Source organism: Poecilia latipinna, unplaced genomic scaffold (genome assembly GCF_001443285.1).
Source record: "Poecilia latipinna isolate Pla-1442-1.1 unplaced genomic scaffold, P_latipinna-1.0 Scaffold400, whole genome shotgun sequence".
In the NCBI taxonomy this organism is placed as follows: domain Eukaryota; kingdom Metazoa; phylum Chordata; class Actinopteri; order Cyprinodontiformes; family Poeciliidae; genus Poecilia; species Poecilia latipinna.
In genome coordinates, this window is record NW_015113016.1 from 528,429 (window position 1) to 550,794 (window position 22,366).

At 42.5% G+C, this 22,366-nt stretch overlaps 1 protein-coding gene across 3 annotated transcripts in view; it reads left to right on the forward strand.

The window, feature by feature from the left end:
- Positions 1-22,366, forward strand: part of rorb (RAR-related orphan receptor B) — a 31,561-nt gene that overhangs the window by 4,844 nt on the left and 4,351 nt on the right. The window contains exons 1-9 of one of the 3 annotated variants that reach the window (XM_015037325.1): positions 2,471-2,872; positions 18,501-18,586; positions 18,701-18,842; positions 19,439-19,870; positions 20,338-20,459; positions 20,639-20,771; positions 21,544-21,651; positions 21,754-21,864; positions 22,186-22,298. In XM_015037325.1, the coding sequence (XP_014892811.1) occupies positions 2,866-2,872; positions 18,501-18,586; positions 18,701-18,842; positions 19,439-19,870; positions 20,338-20,459; positions 20,639-20,771; positions 21,544-21,651; positions 21,754-21,864; positions 22,186-22,298 (1,254 nt within the window). In that variant the 5' untranslated portion in view covers positions 2,471-2,865. Of the gene's footprint in view, positions 1-2,470; positions 2,873-16,850; positions 17,964-18,500; positions 18,587-18,700; positions 18,843-19,438; positions 19,871-20,337; positions 20,460-20,638; positions 20,772-21,543; positions 21,652-21,753; positions 21,865-22,185; positions 22,299-22,366 lie in introns of those variants that run through there. The other 2 variants (XM_015037324.1, XM_015037323.1) reach the window with 2 other exon arrangements.

Below are 22,366 nucleotides of genomic sequence, written 5' to 3' on the forward strand. Positions count from 1 at the left end.
GGTGAGGTCACGGGCGGTCAACCTAACCCAGACTGAAGGACTTATTTCATTTTAACTAAGCTGAAAATTCATTTAAACTTGTAAGGAATCTAGCAATCAGTTGTTTTACATTTTCTTTTACCTTTAGAAAAACCTGCAACTTATGGTTTGTTGTGACAGCCTTAAACATCTTTTACTTATTTAATGTTTTTTCCCCTTAATAAACCAACTGCAAGCTTATTGGTTTCTTTCTGGTATCATAACCACTCCGGTTTTACGGCTGTAACTGATTTCACACCAGTGTACAGATGTATGCTGTATCATCCTAAACGAATAAGCGAGCGCTATAAAGAATAAACAGACCAAGACAATAGATAAAGAATTATTTACATTTTTCAGGATTTCCATTTAAAAATCACACAATTTATGCTCTTCATACATTTCCCTGGAGTTCACACAGTCTCTGTACAGTGCGGCGGTGGTCCACGCTGTGACATGCAACTACTGTTTCCACGTCGTGATCATTCCCAGCGGTTCCCAGAGGAACGAGAGGACCTCGCCCTGAAAACCATCCCGACAACACCTGAGACAGCTTGTGCCCTCCGAGCGGCTCCGCTTTCTGTGTCACAAGATCTATTAACCCGCCTGTCCTGTACGCGACCTTTGGAGACTAAAGGTGACGTCTTCAATCGCGAGCAGAGCCCAGCCCAAGAGATTAGAAGACACATGAAGGGCGCTAAGAGTTACTGCACAAGTCCAGTTTGCAAATGCAACTTATTTAGCTTTGATACTTAAACTGATATCTAGTAGTTACATATTAATAATAGCTACATTAGACAAAATGTTAACTTTTAAACATGAATTATGAGAGTGTAGTGGTTGAGTTGTGGTGTTTAATGGTAGTTGGAATGGTCCCAGTTTCTTTAGTGCCCCATGGAGTGGATCTGGGTAGGTAGTAATAAACTTTTACTGATTGAATAAAAATGATCAGAATCACCAATATTTGTAAAGTATTAATAATCTCTTTTCTTAAAAATGTCACTCAATATACAATGGATTATTAAAAGTGTTAATAGTTTCTCAACACTTCTATCTTGTAGGAAAAAGTATTTTCCAAAAGTAGAAATTTGAAGGCAGTCAATTAAATACGAAGATGTTTAGCAGAATTATCTTTGTGTTAAGCACTTACATTTAGTGTTTTCAAATTTTCCTTTTTGCATAAATGATGCCATCAAACTAAATCTCAATTGTCAAGCAGGTTCCTAATTTGTGCTTGTAGTAGAGCAGATTAAATTGCAGCCACAAATAACACCTTATGGCACCAACCCATGTCCAGATGGTCTCAAACTGATCATTCTTCAATGATTATGAATCGTAAGAGAGCAAGTCAGTTCTCAAGAATTGACTTAGCAATTGGTCCCCTAGTCTTGCCCTATATTTACTAATAAGAGGTAAAATAAAACTCTGACTCATTCATGCATCGACTCCTCTGGACCCCTGAAGATGTGCTGTGGTGTCTGGAACCGAGATGTTGGCAACAAATCCTGTAAGCGGCAAGATGGAGCGTCCACAGATGGTTCACCACATCCAACCAACATCTCAAATTCGCTGTTGTGCTCCTCAAGCCATTCCTGATCCCCATCTGTAAGAATATTTAGGTAGGCTGTATGTGTCAAGGAAATGTCTAGAAGAACTCAAGGTTTTTCCACTTAGCATCTACCAACGCATCACACAAACTGTGAGAGGAAACTGATTCATCAAAAAAAAAACACCATCATCTTCCACTGGTCTATCCTGTTTTGATGGTTATCTTAACACTGCTGGTTCTGGATGGGCTCGGCATGGGCAGCTCGACTGCTCTTCGATTATTTAGCAAACAAACTGATGCACTTTTAAATTAAGACACCTTTCTATGGGGTGGACTGGTGAGACTTTTTGATTCCCACGTATATCAGTGAAGTCTTGGCAGGTATGTGACTTCTGTCTCATCTCATCCTTCCTTTGACCACCTTTGACAGATGCAGGCCACTGAGGACCAGAATCCTTCCTCGCTCCAGGTTTGGAGATGTTCGGAATCAGTCATTTGTTTTTCTGCTTTGGCTTTGAGGACAAAATGTTCGCATGCGGCCTGATGCTTCCCACCTGCATCACAAAATAGTTATTGACTTCACCTGTCAGCGGTCATAATGTTATGCCTCATCTCTGTGTAAAGCTACTGGAAGTTTGTATTTGTTTAGATAGTCTGCCAATGCTATTGGTGCCCTCCTGCCCATCTGGCTGCCTCTTTGAAAACTGACTGGATCTGGCCCTGCACCTTAATTGCACAACAGTGAGTGGATGTAGAAACTTTACTGTTCTCAGACTGTGTGGGGTGTCTGTCTCTTTCTCTGTGTGTGTGTGTGTGTGTGTGTGTGTGTTAAAGCTCCGGGCTGCACGCAGATTGCAAGGAGACAGTGGGAGGAGCGGAAAGTGCTCCAGTCCAATCCGGGCCGCCGGGTAAAGCCTCTCCTCTGCGCTCTCCCCTCCCTCAGCCCGCAGAAAACAGTGAAACCCTCCCATAGAGGTGAGAGCGCAGATGTCACGAGAAAAGCGGCCACACGACCAGAGCACACCGACCGACCTCAGCCCGCCTCCCTGCGCCCCGGTCTGGGATGCCTTTTTAGCGCAGACACGCTTTTGCACTCAGGGCAGCCGCAGCCAGTGGACGCTGACGCAAATCATCCACGCTATAATTTGCCGCCGCTGTTATTTTTAACCAAGGATCTTTGCCACCCCGCACACAGCACCGCACAGAAGCCCCCCTGTTTTTAAGTGTTTATTTTTGTTTCTTCATGACTGCTGCTTTGGGAAGCGAGCCTCAGCACCAGCTCCAGCAGCGCCAACACGATGCGAGGTAAGACCATCATCCCCGTGGAAATACGCGCACGCACGCCGAGCGACACGCTTTATTCCACTATCTAGAGGAAGGGGTGGGGGGTGGGGGGGAGTTATTTATTCTTTGCAACTTTTATTCGTACACTTGCCACAACCACCTTACAGTGCAACAAATAACTTTGTCTCCACGCCTGTTTACTCAGGAATGCAGATCGACTCTTAAATCCACTCGGATCTGTGATTACAAATTAAAAGTGGCAGGATTTGCACGTAAAGTGTCCGCCGGAGTCAGCCAGATTACATGCAGAAGTGAATTTATTTTAATGGAGGGGGGGTGTGATCAACTTAATTGAACTGTGTTTGAGGGATTATAGGAAACTTTTCAAGCGCTCCACTAACCCATTTCACCCCGCACACACACAACGCTGCAAGCGCACCAGCGCCGTGGATGTTCAACTCCAATGTCAATGTCGTCCTGTGCGCACACTCACGGTCAAATACGCACAATTCACGCCCTGTGTTTTACGCAGAGATAACACACTGACCCACGGGTTAACACCGCCGAGAAGCAATTTCGTGAATGGAAATTCGATTTAAATAAGAAAATACGTTTCTTTCCCCCACCCCGTGTTTCTCTTTGAACATTTTTTCTTATCCAGTTCATTATCGGTTTATGTAAAAAAAAAAAAAAAAAAAAAAAAAAAAAAAAAAGTGTTAAACTTTTGACTTGCTTTTCTTCACTATGTGCAATTCATTCTTTCAGAAATTCGCCCCACTGTCCAAGATGGGATGATTGTGGGTTTTGATGTAGTTTTTAAATAATTATGTCTTAAATGGCTGAACTCCCTCCGGGTGCCACTTATAATATGACACAGGAAAATAATTTTGAATGCTTGGACCTTTGTGCATGGAATAATTCAAAAGATATTTTTTATCCCACTTGCAAATTTCACATAAAACTGCATCATGATATTGTGTAATGATCTGTATGCCTTAAAAACCAGTTGTACCTACTGGAGGGAAACTTTGAAACAGTATGTCAGTGAAATTATAATACATATTTGTGTTCAATTGACAATAAAATGTCAGGACATATTTATAAATAATAAAATAATTAGTAGAGCAGCAATATTCTTATAATATCAGATATTGTTAGAAAGTTACCGATAAGGCCTTTCCCTGACCAAAACCGATTTCTGATTTCTTTACAGTTTGAACAATTTTTCTTATTTCTACAACATAAAAAGGGGGAAAAAAAGTGGTTGAGGTTATTTGATAAAGGTGATAGTTTTGAAACCAACAGACACAATAAATCAATATCAGGAGTATCCCAATTTATGCATCAAACCATGTATCCATAAACTTTATCTGATTTTTAATCCAACTCCTAAAAGTGCATCAAAGTGCTGTTGGTGTTTATAAAAAAGTAAAAAATAAAAAAAAACCTGAGATTTTTGGATAGTCTCGATTTCCAACTCTTTGGCCTGCTGATCAGTGACAAGAGTCAATCAGGGGGAAATTGTCTGATTTCTAGATGATTTGTTGAATATTTTCCCCCCAAAAAAACATTAATGACAGTTTAATAAAATACCTGTGATTTAGATATTTTTTAGATTGTATTTTTTTTTTACTGAAACAGCTGCTTAAACATGCAAATAAAAAAAACCTTTATACATCATAATGTCTTATGGAGCTATGTGCTACAGTAGCTTGAGGCCATCAAACCTTGAGCCATTGTCCCCCCGCCCCACCACCTCCTCTCTCTGTAATCCCATGGCAAACTCCTCTCTCATCCACCTTGTATTTTCTAACGTTCTAATGGGTCTTGCGTCCACTCTCGTGCGCAGAGGCTTTTTGGGATTGGGGAAGGGGGGGCATACCGAAAGCTCCTGCTTTCACTTTACAGCCATGCACGGCAGAAGAGGCCCCCGAAGCGTCTCCCTCTCCCCTCTTTCAGCATGGCCCCTCCCTCCAACCTCTCTCTCCTCTCTCTCTCTCCATCTTCCTCTCTCCCTCTGCACGCCCCAAAGGGTTTTGTCAGATAGAATTAAATCAGTGTGGGTTGTGCGGCCCCCGCTCCCAACCTGCGTATGCGTGTGTGTGTGCGTAGTATGGGCTGCCCTTACACAGAAATTTGCTCACAACCAAGGTTATGAAAAATAGAGGCCTCTCATGAGCCGTGGTAATTAACATTTAACAAAAGCTACAACTCCTGAAGCCTCGACCGAAGATGATGTCACCACATCACCCGGCGTTGGAGCAGCCGGGAATAAACAACTGACGGTGCCGTCGGGAGACGCAACCAGCATCTAAGCATGCGTGTTGCTTTAAGAAGGGTCAGCGTTGCGTAGACTGGTTAACCGCGTCTGTACGTCGATGTGCAACGTGATTTCAGAGATGACTTTGACAACGCTACATCGCTTTAATTGTAACCAGGCAATACTTAGTAAAATCACAACCATTTATTATTTAACCCCGAAATTATAAATCTTAAAAATGTGCCAATGGTCATTTGAATCCTTTAACCTCACCTATATTCTTAGCAAATGTTTCAAAAAGGTCAAATAAATGCGTTTAGGACTTAAATAGAGATTTTAGCTGAAGCTTAAACATAAATTTGGATTCACTTACAGTCATCTTACATCAGCGCCTAATATTTAATTTCTCTCTGTGATTGCTTCAGTTTTAGCCTATGAGAGATTTATAATCCATTAGATGCTTTGGGGTCAAGTGAGTTTACAAACAGATGTGCCAAAAGGGAGAGGAAGGGGAAAAGGAGATCTCTGAATCAAAGTCTCTCCTAAACTTCACCCTTTTTGGAGCCATCGTAAGGTGATGACGAGCAACCGAAGAGGGCCGGAAGTGTTTTGAAACTGTCACCTGGCAGTGATGTATCACAGAAAGCCCCCCCAAAAAACTCACTCAGACACACAGAAAAAGCTGCTGCACTACGCATGACGGCCTCATGCCAATAGAATTAGTCCCATCCTGCTTCGCTTTGGAGGCTTGTGTGAGCATCGATCTGTCCAGCTGCAGAGCATCGCGTTGATCAATTTTTAGTCAAAGCCAACGGAAACAGTCTGTCTGGATAGATCTTTGGAACATAAAACCTGAGTGGCTTTTGATTGTGTTTGATGTTAGAAAGTCAAATTTAAGGCAACGAAAGACCTCAAGCGTCAATTATCAGTTTTCTGCATGCATTGAACGTGGAACGACTGCTTTAATGATTTCTTATAAGTGATAACAACACGAGCTTTAACTTAGTATTTTTTTTAACAACTATCCCACTCTGTGTTCATGGAGCAGACAGAAAAAGTGATGTTGCCCCACAGAAAAGTGAAAAGCCAAAGGCAAAAGAAAGTCCATGTGAAGACACCTACTGACTACATGTGGCTGCAGGATGTTTGGGCTGAGAAAATACCCCAGCTTAGCTAGACTTTCATGCATGAATCAGCAGTGAAGGCTGATGCACTGAGGGATTGCAAATATTTTGGATTTCTATACATTTAATGAACAGAAAGAAGAAAATCTGATTTTTTTTTTTTTTTTTTTAGGACAGCCGTTGCAATTAATTGTGTAAATGTGATCTCTGGTCGACTGACTGGTCAGCATAAGTTACCCATGTATCTGCACACAACCACAAATCATTATATATGAACTGGAAACACTTCTTAGTTACTGTTAAGCCAGCCAGTTTATGGACTCATTGCAAAAAAAGTTAGGGAATCAGTCAGTTAGATGTTATTTTAAGCAAACTGCAGCTTTCCACTGCTGCCACCACCGAGTCAGTTATTGCAGCTGGCCTGAGCGGCTCCGGCTGGCAGCGTCACGTCGCCCTGTTTGTGGTCAGCTTCCAAGCAGAGGATTGTCGTTGGTGTTGTTTATTGTTTCTTTTTTCTTTTGTTTTTGTGCTGACTAATGGCCCAGCGTTACGTAAGACGAGCAGAGAGATTACCCCGAGCCCATGCGGGCCACGCAGTTAATCCTCCAACTCAGTCCTACTGACTGACTGAGGTACCACCAGAGTGCTGCTCTAACACACATTCAGGAGTCGCTCCTCGCCGTCTCCACGTCTGACTCCAGTCCTCGCCGAGCGTGCCTTCCTGACCTTTTCCAAGACAGCGGCAAAGAAACGTGCCAATATGTGTGGCCTGGACACGAGTCCCACTGAGATGCTATCACGGCCCGTGTTTGCATAGCAGCAGCTCGTGTTGATTTTTTTTTTTTTTTACTCTGCGGCAGTCTAGAGGGTCTCCCTTTTTTTTTTTCTTTTTTTTTTTTGCTACAGTAAATTTTCTTCTCTTTGTTAAATCTTAATACACACAAAGCGCGGGCCATACGGCACACTTTGCTTTGCGTCTCTGCTTTATCTTCGCCGGGAGGGATTCCAGCCCGAACCGCTCCTAGACTCGAAATGTTCCTTGAAGTCACAGAGTCCTCTGACAGCTCCTTCTGTTTTTGTCAGCTTTACTCATCCATAAAGGCAGCGTGTCTCAGAGGGCACTGTGATATTCAATATTCACTTTTTTTTTTCTTTACAGATTTAGATTGAAATAAAAACTGAGACGGGGGTGGGGGGAGACAGGGGGACGACAACGCTTCGTGAGCTTGGAGACAAAGTAAAAGATGAAGGGCGAGACAAACATTGGTCCAAGGTCACAGAGTGAGCTCAAATATGCTTCAGTGGTTAATTCAGCTGCTCTCATTCAATGTAGCAATTATATTACTGTCAATAAAACATCAGTTTAGTCATAATGAGGAATCTGAATGGGAATCCCTGAGCCGCACCGGAAAACACACAAAGAGAAAGGAAAGAAAGGAGAATGTGAGGGAGTGAATGAGTGAGATAAGAAAGGCGGGTAAGTACGAAAGAGAGACTTAAGAGTTATATAATCACACAATTGTGGTCATATGCATACTTCTGCTTGTGCAAGAACCGGTGCCTCATGCAGAACAACAAGGGAGGGTGTCCTAAAGGCCTAATTTGTGTTTAGCTACACGCACGCCAGCACACTCTCCATACACACACACACGCACACAGACTCAAACTTTCACGTCCTCGGATTGCACTTCCACACCGCAGCCTTCTTGTGCAATGAATAACGCGAGTGCCTGCAATAGCTGCATCCAAAGTCCATGCTCGCAAACCACCTATTAGACTTTAGCTAACCCTGAAAGCTGATTAGTCTATATACTGAGTGAGAGACTGTGTGTGTATGTGTGTGTGTGTGTGTGCTTGTGTGTGTGTAAAACACTCCAGCCTTTGTACTTCTACCTAATTGAGTGCAAAAATCTAAAAATGCTTCTGCATTGTTCAGTTCTTATCATTCTTCAATAGGTATATTTCCACAAAAAATGGAGCACATAAACAATAATCTTATCCATTTTTTGCACCAATGAAAATCTTCACAGTGACTATGAAGGTTTAAAATGACATGAAGTTTGACTCTGTGCACAAATTATCTCCGAAGTGGCCACAACAAATCCTCTGTGAAGGTGTTCCACGGTAGCAGGTGAATAGCACTGCTTGTCTATTCTGCAATAAGCCTATAATATGATTTAGCCTACTGTTGGCATCTTTTCTTAATGACAAAGATTAAAACTGTTTTAGTGCTGCTAATCTCATTGAGGGGACTCTTATTTGGTCTTCCTGCCTTTCTCTCCCCTTCCCGGGCCGCGGCTCTTCAATCTTGTGTGTGTGTGTGTGTGTGTGTGTGTGTGAGAGAGAGAGACTGTTGACATTAGGTCTGCCGTCATTCACAAAGAGAATGCAATTAGGAAGCGCAGACCGCTGCTGCCTTCGCTGCTCTCTCAGATTCAACGTTCAGAAGACGTTCTGTTAAATCCTCCCACCGGAGGCCAGGAGAGCAGGTGAAGAGAGGAACGGGCCGGGTCGAGTCAGACTGAGCTGAGCCGAGCCGAGCCGTTTGATAATCTTTGTGATCAATTTGCCTCTGTGAGAGAGGCCCCTGGGGGCCACTTTGGGGAGAACCTTGTTAGGCTGAGTTAAATTGTTGCCCGAGGCGAGCTATTAGCGGCCATCCCTGGGAGAGGGCGCGCACGCACACACACGCACATGTGTGCACTCACACACCCACTCGCTTTAACAGCCGCTATAAAACACACATGCATTAAAGTCAATTAAAAACAAACACAAAGCTAATTGAGAACTCAACCAGATCTCTATTTAATCAAGAGATTTTCTTGTGCTTTCTCTGTGCTCAAAAGGTGTTATGAAATGCTTATAGGAGAAGCACCAATCGATTGGCTCAATCAATTGAAATGCTTTTTCTCTATTTATTACATGCATCAATACCAAGAGCTTCCATCCTTTTCCCAGTGCAACCTAGCTGCATGCATTTTTATGCACATTTATTTAGCTTATTAATAAATTTTAAATAAAGGTCATTATGATATGATTCAATGTATAAACCTTTTAACTTTTTTTTTCTTCAATATTCAAAACTACCACATATTTCCAGGAACCCAGACCATATATATTGATTTGCTTTGTGTGTTACAATACTGTGAAGAACAAAATCTGCCTTTGCAGGTGGAAAAAAAGATCACTAATCGGTATCGACTAGAAAAACTCAGTCAGTAAATCTTTTTTTTAAAATCCTTACCTGCAGATAACTCGGCGTTATAATCATTAAAAAAATAATAATAAAATACCCTAAACCGAAACAAAAATTGTGCTCAAGGCGAGAACTAGGCTTTGGGACATAAGTTGCAGGAACGTAACTCTGCACACAGAACTTAAAAGAAGCACAACTTGGCACAACGTAGACAAAAGAATAATAATAGGTAGCTTGAGGAAACATGTTTTCCTTTTAAAATAAGAGAAATGTAGGTGTTAAATGGCTGAATGTGTGAAAGCTCGATAGGATGATTCAGTTTAACGACTAAAAACCATGACTAAGTGCTGAACTTTTATTTCTTCTGGCAAGTTTTGCCTCTCTGCACCCTACATAAAAGCCTTTCAGGAACATGAATACACGGACACATCATGCAGTCAGTTTTGGAAAGAAAGTGGCCAGTTTTCATTTTACTTTGTTAGCCGTTCCCACTGTGTGCAGCTCTCTTTATTAATGCTTTAGAGTCCATTCAGTCTGATTTATGCCAATGTTCCCGTCTCCTGGTTTTGTTTGAGTGATCGCCGACTCTACAAAGAAAAAAAAAAGGGAAAAATTTCCCCATTCTTACGTAAGACCTGAGTTTTTGTCACCCCTCATCTTGTTTTTCTATTTTTCCTCTGTACTCTGCAACAACCACTTTTCCTCTCCCTTCCCCCTCAAAGACCCACACACTCACACTGTCATCTGCAATTAGGCTCAACAGGGACACCATAGTAAGAGGGGTGCGAGGCTGAGGGAGGACATCCATCGCCAACAGATTATTTTTGACACTTTCTCAATCAGTGTGGGGTTCTTTTTTTTTCTGTATTCTGTTAAGCGCTGAATGAATTCAACCATCCAAAGCATGAACAGTGTTTCAGCGGCTCTGTATGCACACACGGCTGTTAACGTGAAGGTAAATGAAAAGCTACTGTGTGCAACACAGGAGGCAGGGAAGCTTTGCAGCCATCTGTGCGCGTTTCGAGATCGTGTCCGATTCTGCAGCCGACTTCGGCACGGTGACGACCAGATGCAGGCCTCCCACACTTGCAGTTGCTCCTTCCACTCTGTTGAACTCACTTGGTCCTTAAGGAAAGGTCAGGGGCCATCAGGGTCCTACAGGTCACCTAGGGGATTGGACCGTGAGACTGCGTGCGTGTGTGTGTACAATGGCCTTGAGAGACAAATCTGAGGCGGCAGATGGGCAGACTGTGTGTATACATGCATGCGTGCAGGAGTGTGTGTGTCAAAGCAGGGGTTGAGTTAACCCTGTGGATTTTTTCCCACGCCTCTGTCTTCTCTTATCTGTGCAAGGACACATGCTGCACTGGGATGTAGACGATGTGTGTGTGTGTGTAAGAGGTTAGATGGGGGAGGGCAAGTTTGAGAAACATACTGTAAAGTCTGCTGCTTTCTTTTTTGTTGTTGTTTGAAAGTGGTTTGGAGTGATGAATGCATTTGAGCATGTCTGAATGTGCGCCTCAGTCTGCCTGAACGTGTCTGCGTGAGTGTGTGTGTCTGCGTGTGCGTGTGTGTGTGTGTGTGTGTGTGTGTGTGTGAATCGATGCTCTGGATCACAGCCAGTGGCCCCCTTCTGTTCCCTCTCTATGGCGTCCAATCACACCGTGGCACAATATTCTCTGTGCAAACTGCAGCTGATCCCGGACCTGCTATCTGAGCAATTACCCAGAGTGCTTTGGGGCCGCACGGCAAGCTGGACAAGCTCATGCCCTCTGACATACAGCATAGGTGTGAGTGTTGGGGGTGGGAAGGTGAGAGTGAATCTGGTGTGTTTCTGTGTGAGGGGAAGAGAGAGGGTTATGGTGATGGTTGGTGTGTGTGTGTGTGTGTGTGTGTGTGTGTGTGTGTGTGTGTGTGTGTGTGTGTGTGTGTGTGTGTGTGTGTGCGTGCGTGCGTGCGGGTGTGTGTGCGCGTTTGTAATACCTTGTGGGGACGATTTTCCTGACATATACTACGTTGTGGGGACCAATTGCTCCTCGTGGGGACCGGAGCCTGGTCCCCACAAGAGGAAACCCTGTTTTTGGGTCAGGGGTCAGATTTAGGGCTAAGGTATGAATTGAGTTTTGGTCAGGGTTAGGGTTAGGTATGTGATGGATAGGGTTAGGAAAAGGGTAAAGATAAGGTTTAGGCTGTAGAAGTGAATGGAAGTCAGTAGAAAGTCCCCACAAAGATAGCCACACAAACATGTGTGTGTGCGTGTGTCCATATAGCAACAGCGTGTCTACATTAAAAGATGGACACCGACTTGGTTGCAATGGGGGGAGGGGAGATTGGCCCACTGGATGGAATTATGATTATTACTATAATACACTGCACAGCAGACTCTACAGGGCAGGAATGTGTAAACATGTAGACAAATAATAGGGAAGTTTAGGTCAGTATGTCAGCACTTTGTTACTAATCAGCGCAGGTCATGGTCTAAACAACTCAGCTGTCCCTGTTGCCAGTTTGTACTTAAATGTTCCTGTTTAATCTTTTCCTTCTTTACACGAGCTCGAACTGTTGCATCAGTTTTTATTAGTACAATAACTTTTTGGAATAAATACCAGTTATTTTGCTCCAGATCTACTTTTAGAACCAGATGACTTGTGAAATAAGACAGTTTTTGACTCCAAATCAAATAAAAAAAAAACTTTCAGCAACAATCAGCCAGTAGAGATTATGATTTATTGGGATTGTTTTGTCATAAAGCTTATTCTTACAATGAGTGACTTATAAAAAATTAATTGATAGAAAATTGTTGATTGTCAGAGGGTATGAAATGTCCCCCTGTCAGATGTGAATTAAGCCAATACATGTAAACTGCTGTAAAATTATAATATAAATTGGCAAAGAAGCTGAATGACTACTACTTAATCTTAAACTCATCTCCGATCATTGATTTAAAAAAGTGTCAGAAAACAACTATATCCAACCACCAGCTGGGTTTTTAGTTAACCAGTTAGATATTTGCATTAAAGCTGAAAAAAAGTTTTTCTCTTGTTTGCAAACCATCAAAAGAAATCCTAATACTCTGAGTAAAACAGGTGCTGAATATGCTTTTCCCTTTTCCATTTACTACTTTTGTCGTTTTTGTCATCATGTATAAGAAACCACCTCCCACAGAATATTTTACTCTGACCGTCATTTCTTACCAATGGTTTAAAGTATTTTTTCATAGTGTGTTTGTTATTCACTGTACGAAAATGTGATATTATGCGGTTTTGGTCATTTTGCATCCAACATTTTCAGCCAAAAACATCAAGTGGTTTGAAAGACCAAAATTACAAAATTGTAAAGTGGCTGCATGACCAACATCTGGTCAAGCACGCTAAGTAAACCACAGTTTTCAATTGCCTTAACAAGATGCTGGTCATTTTCTTCCCATTTTGTACCTCGGTAGATTTGGCATAAAACAACCGAAATACTCAATTCCTATGTTATCTGTATTTTTACAATTCTCCTCATCATCCACTGTAGAGGATTGCAGGTTTTGATTTGATCTGGGGTAATCTGAGGTTTCATTTAAGCTGACTGGTCAAATCAGGGATTAGAAACAGGGTGTAATTTCTGTGGCACAGAAGTGGATGTGCAGAATGAAAACATACATTTCTTTAAGGTAAGCTGAGAGTCCGCCACTCTCCTCGCAAAGTTCTCGATGTTTCAGACAGGCGGCCAAGGGAAATAAGAGTAAAACAGCACACAGCAGACCAAATGCAGCTCTTCATTGATTTTAATAGGACAGTATGATGTGGAAACATGACAGGAGACACAGGGGAGATAACCCAAGCAAGCACTGCTGTAAGCTATTCCCAGCAGTGTGCATTAACCCACTCGGCAATCGCGCCACCAGAACTTTTCCCCATGTTTTTCATCATCGGCTGCGAGACAGAGGGGGAGAGAAAGAGCTTGTTTCTCTGTCTAAGCTCAGTGAGATAAGACTGAAACAAGGTTTTCCCTGAGAGATGGAAATAGATCACAAAACAGAGAAACTGAAATGATTTCCCAGTCACACAGCCACTTACAGCGAGGCGGAAAACTCAGACACCAGTGAAGAAGTCAAACAGACTCAAGCGAAGGGGATGATCGCATAATTCAACGGCATATAGGCATCCAAGATCAGTGCCGCAGCTGTTCGGATTTAACAAGGAGGTGGTGGGGGGTAAAACGCCGATCTCCTTCATTTTCCCCAAAGATATCTAGTTAGCTGGGAAGCAGCTATACATATTTTTTAATGAAGAGCTACCACCCACATTCACCTTATCAAATCAGCCCTCGAGACTACAGCGGGAGTTGTGTTTATATTTCTGAAGAGGCTGGCAGAAGTTAAGGCAGAAAGTGATTTCAACTGTTCTATAAACTGCAACACTAAAAACGCAAAAAAAAAAAAAAAAAAACTCTACTGCACTCCCTGGTCTTATTGCTGCATGACTCTGTGTTTTGCTTTGGGTATGGCTCTGCTGTAGCTTCCTGCAGGCGCTGTGAATGAAACATGCATGTCCAGTCTGGCCCTTTGGCAACACCGACAGCACAAGAAAAACATGTACAGCAGCATCTAGTGGCCTCTCTCTGCCGTTGCACAGTCCACTATCCTTTCAAATCTCCCAGGAGTTGTGCGACGCAGCAGCGCACGTGAACACTTGCACGCTTTGGAGTGAAGAATTGCAAAGACGCTAGTGCGAGGCAGCTGCCGTTTGGTGTGGCGTGATGTAGATAATTAGGACTCTATTTAGAGAAAGGGCCAGCCTTGGAAATACACAGGAGATCCTTACTTCATTAAAAATCAATTATCACAACATACGTGCCAGCTCAATGCAGCTCTCATGGCCACAGTCTGCTACACACACACACACACACACACACACACACACACACACACATGCGTATGCAAATGTGCTTATGGGCAACTCTAGCACTACTATCTTTGTCTTCTTTGGAAAATTCACCTCTAGTAGGTTCTCTTTCAAGAGATTGTGTGGCGCGCCTGATCCTCCTCTTAGCTAAGATATCGCCAGCGCTGCAGTCCTGCTCTTACATAATAACCTCAGGATAACACTCACTGTCCCGCTGGCTGCGGATGCCGTCAGTCACTCTACTCTGACTGGGTCGGCTTAGGTCAGAAAGAAGTCCCCTCCCACTCCTGATAAAAGACATGCAGCCTGAGGGAAAGCAGAGTGGAGTGGAGCTTTTCCCGCTCGTGCTTTCCTTGCAAAGGGGATGCCTGTCAAGGACGGCTCGTGGAATCTCTGAATTATTCTTCTTTCAGTTCAGTTTTCTGCTGCGGCCTTGAAGCTCCGGGTTTGCCTCTGTAATGTAGAATCATGTCTCACATAACAAAGCATCGTCGGTGACTTCCCTTTACGCATAACAAATGGCGCGTCTCGATTCTGTCAGATGTATAAAAACGCCGCTGAAGTTCAAACTGCGTCGATGCAGAAGTGGGAGTATTTTCATGAAGAATTTGCAAAGCCTCAGCTGCTCGGATAGGGCCGACAGACGATCACTGATGACATGTTGTGTTGGCTTCACATGCGGATGACATCACTTCCTCTAAGAGTGTGACGGTTTAGCACATCATCGCTTCGACATCCAGACGAGTACGGCGAGTGGGCGGTCACCCTGGCAACAGTGATGCTGTCATGACTGTCTCTATGTATCCCACCTGACAGTTGCCACTGGCTATAAGCGTCGCGCACACACACGTACACGCACACACACACACGCTCCACAATGCTACACTCCCACACAAGCAAGCAAATACAGTTTGTCAAACACACACACACGCAGACCCATTCATTACTATTCCTGGCATCATTTTTAGAAGTTAAATGCTCAAAAATGTCTCCGGAACGCGTACTTAAACAATGCACAAGCCCACACGCCCAACCTCTTTTGGGCCTCATTATGTGATACAAAAAAAGAGAATAATCTCCCGAAACATGGTGAAGATGGGATGTAAATGCAAAGAGCTTGTTTCGACAGCCATCATTAACTGTGCATAAAACTGCATGCACATCACACAGCTGTGAGTGTGAAGTAAACAAAAACTGCTTGAACCCAAAGACCTTCACTTTGCTGCAGAGGCACAAGATAACCAACAAGTTTGAGCCAAATAACCAAAACTAAGAGAATCGATACGGAGTAAGATAAGTGGTGAAGATTGATAAAACAAATATAAATCAACTTACTTTATTAGAGCCACGGACCATGGGATCGACGTATAGCAACGTTTTGAAAATCCAGTTTACAATCCACAACCATTTTCCTTTATATCACACCAACGGACATAACTGCAGTTCAGCTTCTTGTTTATCAGATTAATTAGAGTGTTTGGAAACATTATTAATTATACATTTTAGCTTTAGTCTATGTATCAAAATTATTTTAAAAAATGGTAAAGATACCATTATTGGAAGTGTATATTGTACACTTAATGTAAATATATTTGCAGTACAAGAAATAGTTCTTGATTTTCTGCTCTAAACAAAACGCTAGCAGGTCATGTTGGTGCATTTTGTTTCAAAATTTTGTATTAAAACCTTGAAACCGTGGCACTTTGTAAAACGGTTGCCACAGAAACGGGCGATCTTTTGCCCCTTCGTTACTGCTCCGTCTCCTGACTGCTGCTCACGTTTGGTCTGTTGACATCATCCGTTTCTCGGGTGGAACTGACCTGTTTTGCGGCCTATTAATAGTGCGTCACGGACCCACGTTCATTGACAGCTCTGTTTGGACTCTGTGTGCTGTCCAAGTCCAGCACTCCACTGTGACCCAGTTTGCAGCCGGATGGCCGAGAACTGGTGGAAATGGGTCACATCATGGTCTGCACCAAAACTCAAGAATATGAGGTCTTCTTTTTTTTTCTTTAAGTACTAAAGACCTTTATTTAACAAATAATATTTTGATATTGAATATGCAATGAACATGTGATGAGGCCAATTAGATACAGTTAACCCAAAGTTATTCATAGATTTGGGTTTAAAGTAATCTTTTAGTTTTATCAACATGTTTCTTCTGACTGAACATAATGTTATCGCCTTATTTTGGCCTGGTCTGAACTCTGACTTGAATTTGAGAGAGAATTTCTAGATGGATCTAAAGATTAGGGTGATGACAAAGAGGCCCTCCAACCCCAAAGATAAATCACCTCATCACCAGTGGAAACCAGTAAAAAGCTGCTTGCCAATTATGTGTTATTTTATTACTGTAATGCCAAAAAAAAGAGTTTTTCCACTGGTAAAAAAATATTTTCAACATTAAATCTTTCATTAAAATGTACATTAAAAAAAGAAGACATTTTTCTCATTTCGAATTAGAAACAAACTTCTTTGCAGAAAGAAAATAATTAAAAACCTAAATCTGCCAGGAGGTTGAATCATTTTGATTGTAACATTTTATGCCTTTTTAATGAAGGAGACGAGAGAGAGAGTGAATGACAGGAAAATGAAAATAACCTGTTAAACTGACTAGCAAGTAATTTTACCCAATCACTTGGTCCCTATTTTAGTAAATATAGAAATCTAGAAGTATATATAGAAGTAAATGTAAAACTGTCTTACTGCAAATAAGCTGTCAGTAAGACGAATTATCTGTCAGTAGAAAACCCGAGACTGGACTTGGTTTTAAATGTTCTAAAAAAAATGTATGATTTGAATCTAATTTTCTAATAACCCACCATCACAATGAACTGAAAAGCAGAAAACTGTAAACCTGCTCTTGCTTATCATTTTGTTCGTTGTTGGACGTACATCTCCGTCATTAGAGTTTATAGATAGCAGCGATCGGCTGTACCTGCTCAGTTGCTAGACAGACAGAAATGACACCATTGATCCTCATAAGTCATTATCCAATTATGCATACTGCAGACTCATTCTACCAGACACTCACACATACACACCTATACTCTCTTTGTATAGAAATACAACTATACTTATATATGCAGAGCATATTTATAACTGACATATGTATGAAAATGCACCTTTGGACATATTAAACATGCATATAAAAACACACAAGCAATGCAATAGAAAGGATTGTGCGTGCATCAATGAGGTAATAGTGAAAACCACTCGCAGGAAGGATGCATGGATTCACCACATCTGCTTGTGAACCTCTCAGGAATTTCCCGAATTCGTGCAGGACTTTCCCACAGGTAGGACTGTGCAAGGAGATTAACACGTGAACGGCTGTTTCAGCTGAGGGTAAGGCAGCACTCAGCAGAGGAGGGAACCAGCTCATAAGGAAACAATTTAGGATTAGTTAGGCCGTCTAATCTCTTTATAGAGACTGTGCCGCCTCAGCAGCATACCTGCCTACCTCCACATCCACGTACAGACATCATTTCATGGGGAGCGGCGTTGCGCTCCATTCGCATAATATGGCCGGCCGCGCTCGGAGACAGAAACAACAGGTGTTTCTCTGAGCCCAAGTAGTTTCTGTGTCTCCATTCTGTGCCTTTTTGCTTGGGAGTGCACATGGAGCTGCCTCTTCACAGTGAGTAAGATGACGTAGTTTGACGAGTGCATCTGCAGAATAGGAGTTGTGAGAGAGAACAGAAAAGATGAACATGAAGAGAAAGTGTGGCACTTCAGCGATGTAACCGGTTTTCTCATTATGGGACAAGCCTTTTAACCTGCGGGGGTCTCTCTGCACTCCAGTCCAAACACAAAGAATCCACACACAGTCGAGTCATGTACTGTTGTGCGTGGATGTTTGTGTGTGCACCTTTAGTGTGCACTTATGCAGCCATAAGTGCCCCAGTTAGCAGAAAACTCCTGCAAAGACATAAATGCCCATATGTCACTGTGCCCTTGTGAATTTTGAAGCCACACACAAATAGCATCCAGGGACATGTTGTGAGCTCAATCAGTTACTGGTGGCAACTTTAAATGAGACCCCCAACAGGGCTGCTGGACCGCTGACTGAGCAAGGTGGAGTTCAGGGCGAGCAAAAGTCTGCATTGAGTCCTGGACGAAATTTTTAATCCAAATCTTTTCTGTCTTCTCGCTATGTTTTTTCCCCCCTCCACAGCCCAAATCGAAGTAATACCATGCAAAATCTGCGGAGACAAATCGTCGGGTATCCACTATGGAGTCATTACGTGTGAAGGCTGCAAGGTAAGATCTAATATCCGAGGAGGGGAAAGGAGTTGCGTACTAAATTATACGGCGCGTGTGCTCTACAGGTATCGCAGTGTTGATTTCTTGTTGTTCTTGTTGACTTGTAATCAGGGTTTCTTCAGACGGAGTCAGCAGAATAATGCCTCCTACTCCTGCCCCCGCCAGAGGAACTGCCTCATCGACAGAACCAACCGCAACCGCTGCCAACACTGCCGTCTCCAGAAATGTCTCGCCCTAGGAATGTCCAGAGATGGTGAGACCCCGTTCGTCTCCATTATTATATTTGACGGCGTTTCTTTCAGGGCTGCAAGTAAGCATTATTTGAGTAGTAGATTATTCTGTTGATTGTTTTGAAGATTAATCAAACAAAGAAGAATTCTACAGACTTTTCGTTTGACCACTTAAGTCCTTTTACACAATGTTAGGAATACATTAAAAGATGCAAATAAACACCTAATTTAATTCCTTTTCTAAATAAGAAAATAAAGACTTTAGTGCTTAAAATGCATTCCTTTAGTGAAATTGAACCGGGTGAAGGTAAAACTAGGCAATTGGAGAGTTTTTGACAAAATATATTTACAGACAAAGGTGTTATAATATTAAATACAAAATCTATGGTATATTGTGCAGTTTTGGCTTAATTATTGCTCTGACTATGTTTTTTCAGCAAAATTGCTTTTTTTTGAGTCTGTCAGTAAACGATTAGTCAATTACTAAATTGGTTGACTTTAATTTTAATGATCAATTCATCACGATTAATCGTCTCAGCCCTAATTTCCTTACAAAGCTTTAATGAGCCCGTTTCAGTAGCATTTTTACCACCTTAGCTTCTACTTTCTGCCCCTACAGCGGTGAAGTTTGGTCGCATGTCCAAGAAGCAACGAGACAGCCTGTACGCAGAAGTCCAGAAGCACCAGGCCCGGCTGCAGGAGCAGCGGCAGCAGCAAACCGGAGAAGCTGAAGCTCTGGCTCGTGTTTATTCCTCCAGCCTAACCAATGGACTGTCCACCCTCAACCATGAAATTGGGGGCACCTATGCCAACGGTCACGTCATAGAGCTGCCCAAAGGTGGCCACGTCAACGGCGGAGGAGTCCCCGGCGGCTACTACGGCATGGACTCCACACAGCCGTCTCCAGACCAGTCCGGTTTGGACATGTCGGGCTTGAAGCACATTAAGCAGGAGCCCGTTTACGACCTGACGCCCGTGCCAAACCTGTTCAGCTACGGGGGCTACCAGGACAGCCAGTTTGGACCGCATAACGTCAGCATGGGAGAGCTTGGTAAGGAATGAAAAATGTGCTCTACGGGAGATGCAGATACAGTAGGAATGGTTTAATCCTCAAAAAATATATATATATTAAATAAATAAAACTGCTATAATTTTCCTCATAGGAAATTAATCATTATCCTCAAAGTAAGTCTGGAAGAAAGTGTGAGTCAGTGTTCTAATCTGAAAGCACAACAGGAGATCGGGCTGGCTTATGTGGCTAGCTGACAATGTGTCATATTACTGTGTGGATACCTCTGGCCGACAGCACATACTTAGTCAAAATTAAGCACTTCACACCCAAATCAAAAAACTGTGGAATTATGCGCAAGAAATACTTGAGCCTCTTCCTTTAAACTCCAGCTGCAGTGCTGCATGGAAAGAAACGCAGGTTCCTACAACAATTCAACTGTAAATAAAAAAATATATATTACTAGTGTGGTGTATGCAAAAGATTAAATGGCTAATGCTCTCTTCCAGACCGGATCGCTCAGAATATCATCAAGTCGCACCTGGAAACATGTCAGTACACAACAGAGGAGCTACAGCAGCTAGCCTGGCAGACACATTCCTATGAAGAGGTCAAGATGTACCAGAGCAAGGTGAGCTTTCAGGACATGTTGCCTTTTTTTTTTTTTTTTTGCAGTTCTCTTCCAAAAGATCATAATGGAGTAGAATAAAATTTGCTAAAACAAAATGTAGCTTTCAATCACTCGTTGATATGAATGTTAGTATGTCAGCATAAAGCTCACGTACTTAAACTGGATTTGGGTGCTTGCAGCCACGGGACGTGCTGTGGCAGCAGTGTGCCATCCAGATCACTCATGCCATCCAGTACGTGGTCGAGTTCGCCAAGCGCATCTCAGGGTTCATGGAGCTGTGCCAGAACGACCAGATCCTCCTCCTCAAGTCAGGTGAGCTGTAAGGACCAGGTGTTGCTACGTTAGCTGAGTTTCTGCGCATTAAAAAAAAAATATTTTGCTCATGAGAATTTTGTTTCCCATTTGCACAGATGGAGCTCAATGTTGAAATCAAGTCAGTTTCTGACTGAACCTCATTTAGAAATGAGTCCACATTAAGTCTAAATATAACCCAGATTTAGGTGCAATTATTTGTTTTTGGCCCTTAGAGGTTTACTTATGAATCACATATAATTACATATAAACTCCAATGGATATCTAATATGTTATGTAAGTCACAGAATTACAAAAAGGCAGCATCAACCTGTTTGTGAGAAAAAATTATTTATTTTACAACTACTTTAAAGGCCGGATGATTGCATATCCAGGTGTTACCAAAATAGAGAATGTAAATGCTTATACCTTCAGTCTGTGATTTCTACGATGGTGGAAACATTTCTAAATCCTGAATCCTCTAGAACAAAGAGGTTGAAAGCTTCAGCTTTCTTGTTATCTCCTGAAAGTCTCTTTCTGTCTCGCGGCCTGAATTAACCCAAAATATGTTTCAGCATGTCTTATGAAAAATAGTTTCCTTTTAAACAGCTTTCTACATATTCTGTGCTTTTACTGACTCCATTAGAAAAAGATGGATTTTTTTTTTTGTTTCCGACTGGCTGATCACTGGTCAGAGCTTATCTAGCTGAGAAGGGCTCATTTCTCTCTGCACTTCTGAAAAACAATCTCTCTTGATCATTGTGTTTTTCCAATGTCTGGATTTTTCTTCCAGGTTGTTTGGAGGTGGTCTTAGTGCGAATGTGTAGAGCCTTCAACCCTCTTAACAACACTGTGCTCTTTGAGGGGAAGTACGGAGGAATGCAGATGTTTAAATCTCTAGGTACCACATTTATTTTTATGCATTTTTTTTTCTTCAATAATTGACAAAGCAGAATAAGTGTCATAATACTGCCGCTCGTCTGATCTCCTCCGTGTCCTGAAGGTTGTGACGACTTGGTGAGCGCAGTGTTCGACTTTGCCAAGAGTTTGTGTTCACTGCAGCTAACGGAAGAGGAGATTGCGCTTTTCTCAGCGGCTGTCCTAATTTCCACAGGTCAGTATTCATCCACGGCTTTGGCGATAGTTTATCCAGCATATTTAAAAAGAGGCAAAACAAGATTTTTTACCCTGTTGATGTTCGTCTGTAGGCGCGGGCCACTGTCAAGGTAAACCGAGGTTTTACAAAAGTCACGGTTTCCAAACCGCTAAACTGAAGAAGTGTTACCCATGTCTCCTATTAGGGCAACGCAGTTTTAATTACAGAAATTCAGTTTATTCAGTTCTGCCATTGTGGAGAGCGGTACACCACCCCTGTATGTGTTCATCTGCTCTATACTTTTTCCACTGAGTGAACCGGTCAATCATTTGTTCGCAGATCGGCCGTGGCTGATGGAGCCTCGAAAAGTCCAGAAGCTCCAGGAGAAGATCTACTTTGCTCTGCAGCACATTATGCAGAAGAACCACATGGACGAAGATGCACTAGCCAAGGTGGGCTGAAGGATTTATCAAACATATTTCACATAACAATCTGAACTCTGACAACAGGTTGTCTGGTG